At 47.3% G+C, this 17,265-nt stretch overlaps 1 protein-coding gene across 15 annotated transcripts in view; it reads right to left on the reverse strand.

The window, feature by feature from the left end:
• LOC118389693 (RNA-binding protein Musashi homolog 2-like) overlaps positions 1-17,265 on the reverse strand; it is a 335,623-nt gene that overhangs the window by 85,856 nt on the left and 232,502 nt on the right. For all 15 annotated transcript variants that reach the window (XM_052457216.1, XM_052457217.1, XM_052457210.1 and 12 more), the window contains exon 8: positions 1,580-1,662. In XM_052457216.1, the coding sequence (XP_052313176.1) occupies positions 1,580-1,662 (83 nt within the window). The remainder of the gene's footprint in view (positions 1-1,579; positions 1,663-17,265) is intronic.

Here is a 17,265-nt window from a genome sequence, read left to right on the forward strand (position 1 = left end):
CATCTCATTACCGCACAGAGAGAGTGCAGCACATCAACTTCTGTTATTTTCAACAAGACAAATAACCTGGAGTATTTCAAGTAGCTTTTTATTCTCCTCCATTTCTCTGAAGTTACCCATCTCATGCAATTCCCTGCTAGTCCAATTCAATCCAGCCTGTCGATGGGTGGCACGAACAATGCTCCAAACCACTGCAGGGAAAACGAAATGGCAGCCCTGGCTTGGTGCTCCCTGAACGATGAAACCATTTGATGCAATATCATATAAAAATCGATAGCATTGTCTTGGTCTCATAGATCTGCAAGCAGACACTGTGTCTGTCCCTGGGCTCAAGGAGCAGCTTGTCTGTGACGGAGAAAGAGAGGGAGAGGGGATGGAGGGATGGAAGAGGGAGACGAGGGGGATCAGAATTACTACAATATCTGATCTCCAGCTCAGATAACCAGGCCTGTTTCTCCTCTTTCTCTGCTCTCCTTCTCTCCTCGCCCCCTATTCTCTCCTCTCCTCTCTTTTCCCCTCCCCTCTCCTCTACCTGTCTCGTTTCCTCTCTGTTCTTCTCATGTGATTCCTATGGGAGGCTCTGATCAGCAGGGACTGTTACAAAGATTGTGGTAGGTAAGGGCCATACATGGACGAGTCGGTCTCTTGTTTCTACCACACCACCGCCGTCACTCAGGTCTATGACCCTGAAGGAGACCACATAGTAAAGGGAGGAGTCCCAGCCCGTAGAGTGACAGGAAGAGATTATTCCCTCTAGCCCATCACAGGCCAAACCAGTCAGTAGACTACACACAGTGTACACACAGGGGGACAGGAGGGGCCTAACCGCTACTACAGAGACTCAGAACTGTCTACTATCTATCAACGTGTGACAGAAACATTGACGGCTACAGTACGCCGTGCTCAATTGATTCATCTGATGAGCTGAACTGATGGAATGACCATAAGCTTTCGACTGTGTGCTTTGAAGCAGAAGACAACAGCAGTGAGGTGGTGAGTTAGATCATTACTGGGCTTCCTGGAAGGCTCTAATCCCTGGTTAATGAACTCTTCCTCTGCCAACGCTCTCCCAGCAACACTCTCTCCCTGGCTGGCCAGCACTCAAGGTGTGTGTGTTGTATGGGTTGGGGAATGTAGGGGCAAGAAAGCCACTCCCTCAACGTGACAGGCGGAACTCACACACACAATTTCACAGTTACCGGGCAGTACACACCACTGCGCTACCCCATCCCAGAAACCCAGAGACCCACAGAGTGCACACAAACGGGCACGCACATGTACGCACACACACACACACACACACACACACACACACACACACACACACACACACACACACACACACACACACACACACACACACACACACACACACACACACACACAGGTGTGCACACACCCACACACACACTCACACAAGCACACACACCTATATATACAGTCATGCACGAGCACACACACACACACGCCTACGCCCAACACACACCGTTGACTCTAAGCTATTAACACTCCATTAAAGAGGAAATCAAATATTAATCTTTCAACACCAACCTGGAATTGAAAAGAAGAGTAGACTTACCATTTTATTATTGATTTCATGAAAATGAATTTCACAGACTTTCTCTACGACGTCTTCACCCTCGAAAGTTACAAAGCCAAATCCTGTACAGAGAGAGAGAGAAAGAGAGAGAGAGAGAGAGAGAGAGAGAGACAGAGAGAGAGAGAGAGAGAGAGAGAGAGAGACAGAGAGAGAGAGACAGAGACAGAGACAGAGAGAGAGAGAGAGAGAGAGAGAGAGAGAGAGAGAGAGAGAGAGAGAGAGAGAGAGAGAGAGAGAGAGAGAGAGAGACAGAGAGAGAGAGTGAGAGAGATAGAGAGAGTTAGGGGCTGTTTGCAAACTTCAGCATTAAAGAAAATGCACCATGCAGCTATTATCATGAGGTGCATGGAGAAACTCTGCCCGCCCCCGTCTTTTGGAGAGGCAGAATAGCCCATCACAGGCCAAACCAGTCAGTAGACTACACACAGTGTACACACAGGGGGACAGGAGGGGCCTAACCGCTACTACAGAGACTCAGAACTGTCTACTATCTATCAACGTGTGACAGAAACATTGACGGCTACAGTACGCCGTGCTCAATTGATTCATCTGATGAGCTGAACTGATGGAATGACCATAAGCTTTCGACTGTGTGCTTTGAAGCAGAAGACAACAGCAGTGAGGTGAGAGAGAGAGAGAGAGAGAGAGAGAGAGAGAGAGAGAGAGAGAGACAGAGAGAGAGACAGAGACAGAGAGAGAGAGAGAGAGAGAGAGAGAGAGAGAGAGAGAGAGAGAGAGAGAGAGAGAGAGAGAGAGAGAGACAGAGAGAGAGAGTGAGAGAGATAGAGAGAGTTAGGGGGCTGTTTGCAAACTTCAGCATTAAAAGAAAATGCACCATGCAGCTATTATCATGAGGTGCATGGAGAAACTCTGCCCGCCCCCCGTCTTTTGGAGAGGCAGAATGGCGTGAGCGCTGGGAGGAACAACTGAACAAGACAGACATTGTCTTCTCTAAATCAAGAATATGATGAAATCTCAGACCTTATTAGAGGCACTGGAGGACCTTCTCCACAAAGAGAAGATGGAAAAACAGCACAAAGCCCATTTAATGAGATTCATGGGAGCAGGGGCCTTAGCATCTGAATTTCATTAAATGCATTTTGTGTTCGCTTCATTGAAATTTCACTGTATAACAAGACCTCGTTTTTATGTTAATGCAGGACTCGGCATATCTGAATGTATCATTGACCGTGGGATGTTTGAAGGTATTTATAAAATAAAGGCTTATAACCCCTTCCTATATCAAGGAGACAAGGCCATGAGACAAGACGACTGTAGCCTTGGCGGACCAGGGAACGGCTATGCTCTTTTCTCTGGCTGTTCTGATGGCTGACGCACAAAGCAATCTGCCTTCTTTATGGCGCGGGTTCAAAGGGGAAATGATATTCTATTGCATTGTGTTAGAAAGGAAGAGCTAGTGTGGAAACACAAAGAATTTGGAATAAAAGAATAAGTGGGAATGAATGAGAAGCAGCCTGTAGTACTGTATACAGAAGACAGACAGACAGACAGTAAAGATCACCTCAGCCTGGGCTTAAACAAGCATTACCATAAATGTTTTGATTTAACTGGGCAAGTCAGGTAAGAACAAATTCTTATTTACAATGACGCCACACTGGATAAACACATAAACACATAGCTGCTGCTTTAAAGTCATTACCACACACCATAATCCAGTCATTATAATGGAGCTCAACAGACTATGTGATGAAGAGATATGGATGTTCATTCACCAATAGAAGACAAGGGGTCAAACAGGAAATGTAGTCTCAGCTTGAATATGGTTAACACATTGCCAAACTGAACCTATATCATACCCATACCTTCTACCCCCAAGCCATAAGACCGCTAATAGTTAACCAAATAGGGACCTGAACTATCTGCATTGACCTCCCCTTTGCACCTACTCTTTTGACTCATCACATACACGGCTGCTACTGTCTATCCTGCTACCTAGTCACTTTACCCCTACCTATATTTTTTATTTTTTTTATATAACTAGGCACGTCAGTTAAGAACAAATTCTTATTTTCAATGACAGTGGGTTAACTGCCTTGTTCAGGGGCAGAAAGACAGATGTTTTACCTTGTCAGCTCAGGGATTCAATCTTGCAACCTTTCGGTTACTAGTCCAACACTCTAACCACTAGGCTACCTGCCACCCCTGTATATACATACATATATACCTCAATGACCTCTTACCGCTGCACATTGACTCGGTACTGGTACCCTGTGTATATAGCCACGGTATCATTACACATGATGTATTTAGTGTTATTGTCTTTCTGTTATTTTTCTATTTCTCTGCATTGTTGGGAAGGGCCCGTAAGGAAGCATTTAACTGTTAGTCTACACCTGTTGTTTACCAAGCATGTGACAAATAAAATGTGATTTTATTTGATAATAACTGTGAATACCATAAAATGATACAATCAGCCTACTTGGAACACAAACACCCAGTCCATAATATCAACAACATTTCAACAGTCAGCAACCTCCAGAGCTTAAGGGAGCCTAAACAGGGTCGGAGGTCAGGGGTGAAGGAGCCAGGATGACATACAGAACACAGGATGACATAAGAGGAGATAAGGAGACAGCAGGGCTAATAAGAGAAGAGGACCATGGGTAAATAACCTAGAGCAGCCCCCTCTATTCCACTGTGACCTTTGACTCATCTCAGATTGTGTAGTGCACATTAGTCACATTCACATGCACTTAGAGACACTCCTAAAGCTCTCTATAGAATGACTGCTGCTGTTTACTGTAACCACATGGCCCAGGGGCAGGTTTAGTGTTTCATGTTACTGTAACCACATGGCCCAGGGGCAGGTTTAGCATTTCATGTTACTGTAACCACATGGCCCAGGGGCAGGTTTAGAGTTTCATGTTACTGTAACCACATGGCCCAGGGGCAGGTTTAGAGTTTCATGTTACTGTAACCACATGGCCCAGGGGCAGGTTTAGTGCTTCATGTTACTGTAACCACATGGCCCAGGGGCAGGTTTAGTGTTTCATGTTACTGTAACCACATGGCCCAGGGGCAGGTTGAGTGTTTCATGTTACTGTAACCACATGGCCCAGGGGCAGGTTTAGTGTTTCATGTTACTGTAACCACATGGCCCAGGGGCAGGTTTAGTGTTTCATGTTACTGTAACCACATGGCCCAGGGGCAGGTTTAGTGTTTCATGTTACTGTAACCACATGGCCCAGGGGCAGGTTTAGTGTTTCATGTTACTGTAACCACATGGCCCAGGGGCATGTGGGACAAGGCAAGATTTTAATTTCTAATGTCCCTGAGGAGTGTTGGGGAGATTAACTGTCTATGCAGGGCAGAAAGCACAATGTTCTAACTACTGTCATGGGAGAGAACTCAGGCTTTGATGACTTCCTCTAGAAGCTCGTCGGGACATCCTGGGGTAGCTGGTGGGAAGGAAAGTTGGTCGCCCCTCCCAACTAACGCCTGGGTTTTATGGCTGTTTCAAAAGTACTGTCTTTCTCTCACCCTCTTTTCCCTTTTTTCCTAGTTCCCTTGTCATTACTAATGCCGGAGGATGTCTCTGAAACACCTCTAGTGCAAAAGGAGCTTACAAAACCCAGGAAAAGCTGGGAATCACTGAGGTTGAATGAAAATGAATGAATACGCTGATAAATCATGAACAGCTATTAATTTGATGCATTCTATGTCAGACCGAGAGAATATCAATTTGAGAAGTGACATCTTGGCTTGCCGTGGGCTGCCTGCCTGCCTGCCAGTGTTTCTGTGGGCTGCCTGCCTGCCAGTGTTTCTGTGGGCTGCCTGCCTGCCAGTGTTTCTGTGGGCTGCCTGCCTGCCAGTGTTTCTGTGGGCTGCCTGCCTGCCAGTGTTTCTGTGGGCTGCCTGCCTGCCAGTGTTTCTGTGGGCTGCCTGCCTGCCAGTGTTTCTGTGGGCTGCCTGCCTGCCAGTGTTTCTGTGGGCTGCCTGCCTGCCAGTGTTTCTGTGGGCTGCCTGCCTGCCAGTGTTTCTGTGGGCTGCCTGCCTGCCAGTGTTTCTGCCAGTGTTTCTGTGGGCTGCCTGCCTGCCAGTGTTTCTGTGGGCTGCCTGCCTGCCAGTGTTTCTGTGGGCTGCCTGCCTGCCAGTGTTTCTGTGGGCTGCCTGCCTGCCAGTGTTTCTGTGGGCTGCCTGCCTGCCAGTGTTTCTGTGGGCTGCCTGCCTGCCAGTGTTTCTGTGGGCGAGGCTGAGAAGCGGTGGCGGGAGCTGGAAAATTGGAAGATGCAGCTTGTTTTCCAGCTCGATCCACCTCCCCCTCGTCGGCGGCACAAGGACCACTTTTGACAACCAACAAATCAGCCGTCAGGAGCCATTTGTCACAGCGGAGTGCGGGAGGAGAGAGTGGCGGCTGGGTGAGCAGACCAAGAGAGCAGAGAGCGAGAGAGAGAAAGAGAGAAACAGGGAGAGGGGTTAACACACCTGCCCTCTCTGCAGGAGAGCTCTACTGTCATCGCACTCTCTCCCACTGCCACACACTGAGAGAGGCAGCTCCTCTATTAACTGACAGCACAGTTTCCACTGCACTATTACACCCTGTGTGGTCAGGGCCAAGCCTCCGTCGTCACCACCCACCAAGCACTACCACCACTGGCCCACAGAGGGAGCTGCGGAGACCAGCACTTTGGATATGCTACTACATCCAAGACTAAGACTAAATAAATCATAGGCTGCTGACCTAAACATCTCACTGCGTGCCCACTCAACAAACACACACTCCTACCACACAAACTCATGACACACTGATATACAAACGCAAGAGCAAGTAAATTAAGGATTATTTTGTTTAATTTAAAGCTCAGAGAGCCAGCTCCAGTTGCCTTATTATGGCAGATGTAGAGAGTACTCCCTGTAACCAGAGAGTCTGGCTCAGACTTACTGGGAGTTATTCATAACCTGAGCCTATAATGTTATATTAGAGAAACAACCCACTGATCCATACACTCACTACAGCCACCACAGAGCCTCTGATACCAGTGAACAGGCTCTACTGTCTGATGGATATTCTCTACTCCTGGCTGGGTTGCATTGTCTTCCAGGACAATGCAACCCAGCCAGGAGAAACACAGAACAACACCCTCACCAGCCCAGGCCTCTACCCCTATATTGGTCTTCCACCCCTCGCTCCTCTACCCTACTTACAGAGCCAACACTTACAGGCACACAAGCCCTCTCCCCTTCCTTCCCTCCACTCATCCTCCCCATTCTCCCTTCCTCTCATCCTAGGGTGTCAGGTAGAGGTGTGTCATTCCTGTCTGGTAATCCTGGGTGGGTAGTCCTGTTCTGTTGCCCCAACATGGCAGGAGAGCAGGACTACACTTTTATGAGATTATTAAAGAGGAGCCGGAATCAATAGAGACAGGGAGAGGTGCCAACACCTTCGCTGAGACAAAACATTTAAACGGACTAATGACAACACATGGATTTTCAATGTGAAGGCTGGCAACAAGTGTTAGTGGCTGGCTGGGTGACTGACAGGCTGGGTGGCTGACTGGCTGGGTGGCTGACTGGCTGGGTGGCTGACTGGCTGGGTGACTGACAGGCTGGGTGGGTGGCTGACTGGCTGGGTGGCTGACTGGCTGGGTGGGTGGCTGACTGGCTGGGTGGCTGACTGGCTGGGTAGATGACTGGCTGGGTAGCTGACTGGCTGGTTGACTGACAGGCTGGGTGGCTGACAGGCTGGGTGGTTGACTGGCTGGGTGGCTGACAGGGTGGGTGGCTGACAGGCTGGGTGGGTGGCTGACACGCTGGGTGGCTGACTGGCTGGGTGGCTGACTGGCTGGGTGGCTGGGTGGCTGGGCTGGCTGACTGGCTGGGTGACTGACAGGCTGGGTGGGTGGCTGACTGGCTGGGTGGCTGACTGGCTGGGTGGCTGACTGGCTGGGTAGATGACTGGCTGGGTAGCTGACTGGCTGGTTGACTGACAGGCTGGGTGGCTGACAGGCTGGGTGGTTGACTGGCTGGGTGGCTGACAGGGTGGGTGGCTGACAGGCTGGGTGGGTGGCTGACACGCTGGGTGGCTGACTGGCTGGGTGGCTGACTGGCTGGGTGGCTGACTGGCTGGGTGGATAACAGGGTGGGTGGATAACAGGCTGGGTGGCTGACTGGCTGGGTGGCTGACTGGCTGGGTGGCTGACTGGCTGGGTGGCTGACTGGCTGGGTAGTTGACTGGCTGGGTGGATAACAGGGTGGGTGGCTGACAGGCTGGGTGGCTGACTGGCTGGGTGGCTGACTGGCTGGGTAGCTGACTGGCTGGGGTGGCTGCTGCAGAGGTGAGGGGTCTTGGCTGTATCTTATACTAGTTAGAGAGTGGCAGGTCTAGCCCCGTCCCCCGTCTCCACTGAGCTACACCCAGGCAGCGTTCACAGCCTCTCACCAGCAGCAAACAGCACACTGCACACACACTCTCCTTGCCTGCATAATGCCATTCCCCCGCAGAGAGAGAGAGGCTACGCAAATAACATTAAAATGCTAAATCAATGAAACGTCAAGTGACCTTTGCTTAAAAAGCTGATTCTGCCAGAGCCACTTTAATGTATTTATAGTAGAACAAGAGCAAATCAGATGCTGTAGCATTCCGGAGAGTTTTCAATCGTCATTTTCCGGCAGATACTAAAGGGCTTCATAATAAATGCAGAAAACTTTACTTTTCAGTTGACTTAACTGGCAGCCCCTGTTTAAAATCCAACTTTAACATATTACTCAACCTGCTCTTTTTAGCACCTGGGAATTACAAATGAGGCTAAATCGTTTTTCTCTGTTATGTTTCCCTGAGTGTGTGGCACCATTTACATACATAACTAGCTTATGTGGGTAAGGCTGTAAAATAATGTGGACCTCAGCACATGAAAATGTTATCGTCGGTTAAGGTGTAGGACGTGTTTTAACACTTTCTTAAGGTTGCATTATGTGGAGCGATCACACACAGCGCGCATACCCACAATCCCCTGGGTACAGTGGAGCAGACAGATTCTAGTGATGTGCCAGTGTCATCCCTCTTTACATGAAAATGAAGGCTCACAGAGCAGTGAGATATGTGCATCCATCTTTTACAGCTTTAGATACTCAGCAGGAGGTGAGATATCATGCTCATCCAGGACCAACGATGGTATAGGACAGGGATCATCAACTACATTCAGACTTTTTCTTTTTTAAGACTGCAAATTGGCCACAAGAAGCCAAAACAGCTATATTATTTGACTAAAACATATTCATTTCAAACCGTACATTTATATACGATCACGTATATCTTTTGTATACGATCACGATCAGGTCCTACACTCGGATCTGTATGAGGGACTGGCTGGTGGAATGACAGCATCGTTAGCCTTCGCCCAGAACAGAGAGTGACACCATTACAGGGTGACATCATTTCAGAAACACTTCTTAATGTGCGGTCCATAATGAGCTCATTGGCACTCATGACTGAAAACACTGGGTTACCATGGTGTGTCCGTGTCCGTGTGTGTATCTCTGTCTGTGTTTCTGAAAGAGAGTGAGCACTGAGTTCACAGGCCTGGGGTTTACCTCCATGCTGGGATGAAGGGGTGAACAGAGAACACAAAAGATGATCCTTCAGGATCAATACATGGATCTTCAGGGAATCAATGGGTATTTTCCGCCTTATTTACCCAAGCCCTCCATCACAAAGCCTTATTTACCCAAGCCCTCCATCACAAAGCCTTATTTACCCAAGCCCTCCATCACAAAGCCTTATTTACCCAAGCCCTCCATCACAAAGCCTTATTTACCCAAGCCCTCCATCACAAAGCCTTATTTACCCAAGCCCTCCATCACAAAGCCTTATTTACCCAAGCCCTCCATCACAAAGCCTTATTTACCCAAGCCCTCCATCACAAAGCCTTATTTACCCAAGCCCTCCATCACAAAGCCTTATTTACCCAAGCCCTCCATCACAAAGCCTTATTTACCCAAGCCCTCCATCACAAAGCCTTATTTACCCAAGCCCTCCATCACAAAGCCTTATTTACCTAAGCACTCCATCACAAAGCCTTATTTACCCAAGCCCTCCATCACAAAGCCTTATTTACCCAAGCCCTCCATCACAAAGCCTTATTTACCCAAGCCCTGCATCACAAAGCAGCATAGATACCTGGTGAGCTCCTGGGAGTGGAAAAGCCATGTAAAATAAATGAGATTGGACAGTAGAATCAATACCAGGAGCAGACCTCCCACAACTCTCTAATGACTAGGTCCAAATATGTTTCACTGGGTGAAAAGAAGGAGAAAGCAGGGAAAACATGGGGAAGAATGATTCTGTACATGTATCGTCTTGACAATACTGTTACTCCAATTACCTCCATGACTTTCGGGGTCAATGTACACCATGGAGATGAGGGAGAGGGACCAAGGGAGAAACAGATATGTCGTGCCTGAGTTTGTGTCTCTGTGTGTGAGTTTAAAGAAGAGACAGAGACATGAAGTGAAAAAGACAGAGACCGACACAAAGCGAGACAGATGGTGTGAGCCTGTGTGTGTGTGTGTGTGTGTGTGTGTGTGTGTGTGTGTGTGTGTGTGTGTGTGTGTGTGTGTGTGTGTGTGTGTGTGTGTGTGTGTGTGTGTGTGTGTGTGTGTGTGTGTGTGTGTGTGTGTGTGTGTGTGTGTGTGTGTGTGTGAGTGAGTGAGTGAGTGAGTGAGTGAGTGAGTGAGTGAGTGAAAGAGAGAGAGAGAAAGAAGGAGAGGAAGCAGGACCCGGAAACAGAAAGAGAGGGAGATCAGAACAGAACCGAGCAATAGATCTGGCAGCAGTAGCAGGTTCTGAGTTATGGCCAGAGGTCAGGTCCATCTCTCACTCCCAAACACACACACACACGTGGGCACCGCATCGCACACACACCCCTAACAGCAGACACCGTCTCTCCATATAGAGGAATGACTCATACCCCAGAACACGTAAGGATAAGTGCCACATATGATTTATGGCAACATTAGATGTTAAAACTAAGGGTAGTTAAGAAATCGTCAGCACTACAGACATGTAATGCTAAACAACTTGTGGAGCAAAACAAATCGCTCCCTCCAAATCGCTAATGATCTGCGGTCCACTTTCCCCATGGACTCACCGAAATTGAGCATCTAATGAGGGTAGGGTAGCAAGACTGCTGTTCTGTCTGCTGGGGAGGAATGCAGCAGGCCTCGCAGCTCTTAAAACGCACCGTGTCAAACACCAGAGAGGCGAGGAAGTGGAACAACCAAGGGAAGGATGAACTCTGACCCCCAGAAACACACATAGGCGCACATGCACACACACCCTCTGGCTGCCAGAGCGACAGGCTCAAGTTACCCCTTCCCCTCTCACTGCTTCCCTTTCATGATTGGCTGCTCTGACCTCACTATGCATGACCAACCCTTAACCCATCCAATCAGAGCCGGGAGTAGGGCACACACCTCCGGTGGCAGCCTCCCAGAGTCCACAGCTCCACTATTACAGGCCTGTGATCATCACATCTATCTGCTTTTACTGAGGACCCTGGAAACAGCACTCAGGTAATCCTTTGATTTATAAACTCATTACCATTAACAGACCCAGAGCACGGCCAAGCACACATATTCCCACACTGGAGCACCGGAACACTCCATGACAGAGTGACCAGGAAAGGAGGGGAGAACGTAAGGAAGCAGTGTGTCATGTTCCAGTAATAAACTACAGAGACAGAAGGAGAACGAATGATGAGAACGGTTCACTTAGTCTTCCCTAAAATGCTGACATAAAGCATTTCACACACACAGGCATGCTACAGTATGAACAGAAGCATGTGTACCACGGCGCTTCAGTATGTTAGCTATATGAATAACCATGGCGACAGAGCCACAAGCTGCTGCCGGGGAAATAGGGCGGCCGTGGCGTCAGCATTCTTACTCAGTCCTGGAGCGAAGAGGAGGACGGTTTCATTAATGATTGGCACAGAAGAAGCCCCTTGGTTTACTCCTAAAGAGGCTGGTGGAGAGGACTCTCTTTAGAGACTGGCCTGGGAGGCTGTGGAGCAGCAGAGAGTCTATTAACATTACTTGTAGTCAGCCCTATTGACTCTGCATACAGAAATGGCACTGTCTTGCCTTTTTCCCAGGCAATTAAGAGCAAAGAAAAGAAGAGGGTGAAAAAGCTCAATATATTTTGCTCCTGTGACATTCCCCTGAATCATTCCCATTACAGGAGAAAGCACTAATTCATATCCCCTGGCAAATCAGTGTCGTGATAAACGGACACACACACACGCACGGACACACACACGCACGGACACACACACGCACGGACACACACACGCACGGACACACACACGCACGGACACACACACACACACACACACACACACACACACACACACACACACACACACACACACACACACCTATGGTGGTCTTACTGCTGGGCATTTTGAGCTATAAGAATACATGTAAGAAATACATTTCATGAAATGGTAAAGCATGCAGTGGGATGCTGTAGAATACACCACCTCAGCTGTTCTGCTGTCCTACTGGCTTTCAATGTAGGCTATGCAAATTTGTTTTTCAAAATTCAAAAAAAAAAAAATCTGTATTATTTCTGTCATTACAATTTATTCAATGTCTGTGTGTGCGTGTGGAGGCTGGCGTGGAGAGGCAGAGATTAGGAGAATGTAACTGGTATCAGGATACATGACAATAATAATAATAATTGTAAACAGTATGGCAGCAGCATAAGTGGTGGGTGTGTGTGTGTGTGTGGTGGTGTATGTGTACAGTATAATAGTGTAAGTGTGTGGGTGTTACTGAGTGTGTGGGTGTAAGAGTGAGTGTGTGGGTGTTAGTGTAAGTACGTGGGTGTTAGTGTGAGTGTGTGGGTGTGCGTGTGAGTGTGTGGGTGTTATTGTGAGTGTGTGGGGGTCAGTGTGAGTGTGTGGGTGTTAGTGTAAGTGTGTGGGTGTTAGTGTGAGTGTGTGGGTGTTCGTGTGAGTGTGTGGGTGTTAGTGTGAGTGTGTGGGTGTTAGTGTGAGTGTGTGGGGGTCAGTGTGAGTGTGTGGGTGTTATTGTGAGTGTGTGGGGGTCAGTGTGAGTGTGTGGGTGTTATTGTGAGTGTGTGGGGTTCAGTGTGAGTGTGTGGGGGTCAGTGTGAGTGTGTGGGTGTTATTGTGAGTGTGTGGGGGTCAGTGTGAGTGTGTGGGTGTTATTGTGAGTGTGTGGGGTTCAGTGTGAGTGTGTGGGGGTCAGTGTGTGGGTGTTATTGTGAGTGTGTGGGGTTCAGTGTGAGTGTGTGGGGGTCAGTGTGAGTGTGTGGGTGTTATTGTGAGTGTGTGGGGGTCAGTGTGAGTGTGTGGGTGTTATTGTGAGTGTGTGGGGGTCAGTGTGAGTGTGTGGGTGTTATTGTGAGTGTGTGGGGGTCAGTGTGAGTGTGTGGGGTTCAGTGTGAGTGTGTGGGGGTCAGTGTGAGTGTGTGGGTGTTATTGTGAGTGTGTGGGGGTCAGTGTGAGTGTGTGGGTGTGGGTGTACGAGTGTCAGTGTCGGCGTGATAAGCGGTTATACATGTAAACAGGGCTGAAAAGTGACTGGTAGCAGGAATATAAAATACTTATGGTACTAACGGAAATACAGTTGAAGTCGGAAGTTAACATACACCTTAGCCAAATACATTTAAACTAAATTTTTCACAATTCCTGACACTTAATCCTAGTAAAAATTCCCTGTCTTAGGTAATTTTCCTTTCTCACGAAGCCATCTATTTTGTGAAGTGCACCAGTCCCTCATGCAGCAAAGCACCCCCACAACATGATGCTGCCACCCCCGTGCTTCACGGTTGGGATGGTGTTCTTTGGCTTGCAAGCCTCCCCCTTTTTCCTCCCAACATAACGATGGTCATTATGGCCAAACAGTTCCATTTTTGTTTCATCAGACCAGAGGACATTTCTCCAAAAAGTACAATCTTTGTCTCCATGTGCAGTTGCAAACCGTAGTCTGTTTTTTTTTTTTTTTATGGCGGTTTGGAGCAGTGGCTTCTTCCTTGCTGAGCGTCCTGTCAGGTTATGTCGATAAATGACTTGTTGTACTGTGGATATAGATACTTTTGTATCTATATCCAGCATCTTCACAAGGTCCTTTGCTGTTGTTCTGGGATTGATTTGCACTTTTCGCAACAAAGTACGTTCATCTCTAGGAGACAGAACGTGTCTCCTTCCTGAGCGGTATGACGGCTGCGTGGTCCCATGGTGTTTATACTTGCATACTATTGTTTGTACAGATGAACGTGGTACCTTCAGGCATTTGGAAATTGTTCCCAAGGATGAAACAGACTTGTGGAGGTCTACAATTGTTTTTCTGAGGTCTTGGCTGATTTCTTTTGATTTTCCCATGATGTCAAGCAACAAGGCACTGAGTTTGAAGGTCGGCCTTGAAATACATCCACAGGTACACCTCCAATTGACTCAAATTATGTCAATTAGCCTATCAGAAGCTTCTAAAGCCATGACATCCTTTTCTGGAATTTCCCAAGCTGTTTAAAGGCACAGTCAACTTAGTGTATGTAAACTTCTGACCCATTGGAATTGTGATACAGTGAATTATAAGTGAAATAATCTGCCTGTAAGCAATTGTTTGAAAAATGACTTGTGTCATGCACAAAGTAGATGTCCTAACCGACTTGCCAAAACTATAGTTTCATAAAAATAAATTTGTGGAGTGGTTGAAAAACAAGTTTTAATGACTACAAAATAAGTGTATGGAAACTTCCAACTTCAACTGTATATACGTACAGTACATGTAAATAGGAGTAATAGTATCCAGTAACAGGATACATATATAGACACTAATGGTAATGGCATTGGATATCAGTGCAAGAGGCGTCACTGCAGTCCCTGGTTCAAATCCAGGCTGCATCACATCTGGCCGTGACTGGGAGTCCCATAGGGAGGTGCACAATTGGCTCAGCATCCTCTGGGTTTAGCCAGTGTAGGCCATCATTGTAAAAAAAGATTTGTTCTTAACTGACTTGCCTAGTTAAATAAAAGTAAAATAATAATAACCAAAGAACAGTAGCATAGTGATGAATCTAATCAGTAATCATTTTAGCAGCAGCGTAGATGTGAGGGAGAGCTGTTGTTGTTAGCAGTCTCCATGTCTCAGGTGCCTGGAGTCTTTAATTTTTTTAATTTCACCTTTATTTAACCAGGTAGGCAGTTGAGAACAAGTTCTCATTTACAACTGGCCACGATAAAGAAAGCAAAGCAGTGCGACAAAAACAACAACACAGAGAGACACATGGGATAAACAAACATACAGTCAATAACACAATAGAAAAATCTGTATACAGTGTGTGCAAATGAAGTAAGGAGGTAAGGCAATACATAGGCCATAGTGGCGAAGTAATTACAATTTAGCAATTAACACGGGAGTGATAGATGTGCAGATGAGGATGTGCAAGTAGAAATACTGTGCAAAAAAAAACAGAAAAACAAAAACAAATATGTGATGAGGTAGGTAGTTGGTTGGATGGGCTATTTACAGATGGGCTGTGTACAGCTGCAGCAATTGGTAAGCTGCTCTGACAGCTGATGCTTAAAGTTTGTGAGGGAGATATAAGTCTCCAACTTCAGTGATTTTTGCAATTCGTTGGCAGCAGAGAACTGTCAGAGAACTGGAAGGAAAGGCGGCCAGATGAGGTGTTGGCTTTGGGGATGACCAGTGAAATATATCTGCTGGTGGGTGTTGCTATGGTGAGTAGTGAGCTGAGATAAGGTGGGGCTTTACCTAGCAAAGACTTATAGATGACCTAGAGCCAGTGGGTTTGGCGGCGAATATTTAGCGAGGCCCAGCCAATGAGAGCATACAGGTCGCAGTGGTGGGTAGTATATGGGGCTTTGGTGACAAAACTCATGTCACTGTGAAAGACAGCAACCAATTTTCCAAGTAGAGTTTGGATGTTATTTTGTAAATGACATCGCCGAAGTCAAGGATTGGTAGGATAGTCAGTTTTACGAGGGTATGTTTGGCAGCATGAATGAAGGAGGCTTTGTTGCGAAATAGGAAGCTGATTCCTGATTTAATTTTGGATTGGAGACGCTTAATATGAGTCTGAAAGGAGAGTTCACAGTTTAGCCAGAGACCTAGGTATTTATAGTTGTCCACATATTCTAAGTCAGAACCGTCCAGAGTAGTGATGCTAGTCGAGAGGGTGCGGGCAGCGATCGGTTGAAGAGCATGCATTTCGTTTTACTAGCATTTAAGCGCAATTGGAGGCCACGGAAGGAGTGTTGTATGGCATTGAAGCTTGTCTGGAGGTTTGTTAACACAGTGTCCAAAGAAGGGCCAGATGTATACAGAATGGTGTCGTCTGCGTGGAAAATAAGTATTTGCTCAATAACAAAAGTTTATCTCAATACTTTGTTATATACCCTTTGTTGGCAATGACAGAGGTCAAACGTTTTCTGTAAGTCTTCAGAAGGTTTTCACACACTGTTGCTGGTATTTTGGCCCATTCCTCCATGCAGATCTCCTCTAGAGCAGTGATGTTTTGGGGCTGTTGCCGGGCAACACGGACTTTCAACTCCCTCCAAAGATTTTCTATGGGGTTGAGATCTGGAGACTGGCTAGGCCACACCAGTGAAATGCTTCTTACGAAGCCACTCCTTCGTTGCCCGTGCGGTGTGTTTGGGATCATTATTATGCTGAAAGACCCAGCCACGTTTCATCTTCAATGCCCTTGCTGATGGAAGGAGGTTTTCACTCAAAATCTCACGATACATGGCCCCAGTCATTCTTTCCTTTACACGGATCAGTCGTCCTGGTCCCTTTGCAGAAAAACAGCCCCAAAGCATGCTTCACAGTAGGTATGGTGTTCTTTGGATACAACTCAGTATTCTTTGTCCTCCAAACACGACGAGTTGAGTTTTTACCATTTTGGTTTCATCTGACCATATGACATTCTCACAATGTTCTTCTGGATCATCCAAATGCTCTCTAGCAAACTTCAGATGGGCCTGGACATGTACTGGCTTAAGCAGGGGGACACGTCTGGCACTGCAGGATTTGAGTCCCTGGCGGCGTAGTGTGTTACTGATGGTAGGCTTTGTTACTTTGGTCCCAGCTCTCTGCAGGTCATTCACTAGGTCCCCCCATGTGGTTCTGGGATTTTTGCTCACCGTTCTTGTGATCATTTTGACCCCACGGGGTAAGATCTTGCGTGGAGCCCCAGATCGAGGGAGATTATCAGTGGTCTTGTATGTCTTCCATTTCCTAATAATTGCTCCCACAGTTGTTTTCTTAAAACCAAGCTGCTTACCTATTGCAGATTCAGTCTTCCCAGCATGGTGCAGGTCTACAATTTTGTTTCTGGTGTCCTTTGACAGCTCTTTGGTCTTGGCCATAGTGGAGTTTGGAGTGTGACTGTTTGAGGTTGTGGACAGGTGCCCCAGGACGACCTGACATGATGACTCCTTGCTGTCCCCAGTCCACCTGACTGTGCTGCTGCTCCAGTTTAAACTTTTCTGCCTTATTATTATTCGACCATGCTGGTCATTTATGAACATTTGAACATCTTGGCCATGTTCTGTTATAATCTCCACCCGGCACAGCCAGAAGAGGACTGGCCACCCCACATAGCCTGGTTCCTCTCTAGGTTTCTTCCTAGGTTTTGGCCTTTCTAGGGAGTTTTT

The sequence above is a fragment of the Oncorhynchus keta genome, chromosome 11, assembly GCF_023373465.1.
Source record: "Oncorhynchus keta strain PuntledgeMale-10-30-2019 chromosome 11, Oket_V2, whole genome shotgun sequence".
Lineage (NCBI taxonomy): Eukaryota > Metazoa > Chordata > Actinopteri > Salmoniformes > Salmonidae > Oncorhynchus > Oncorhynchus keta.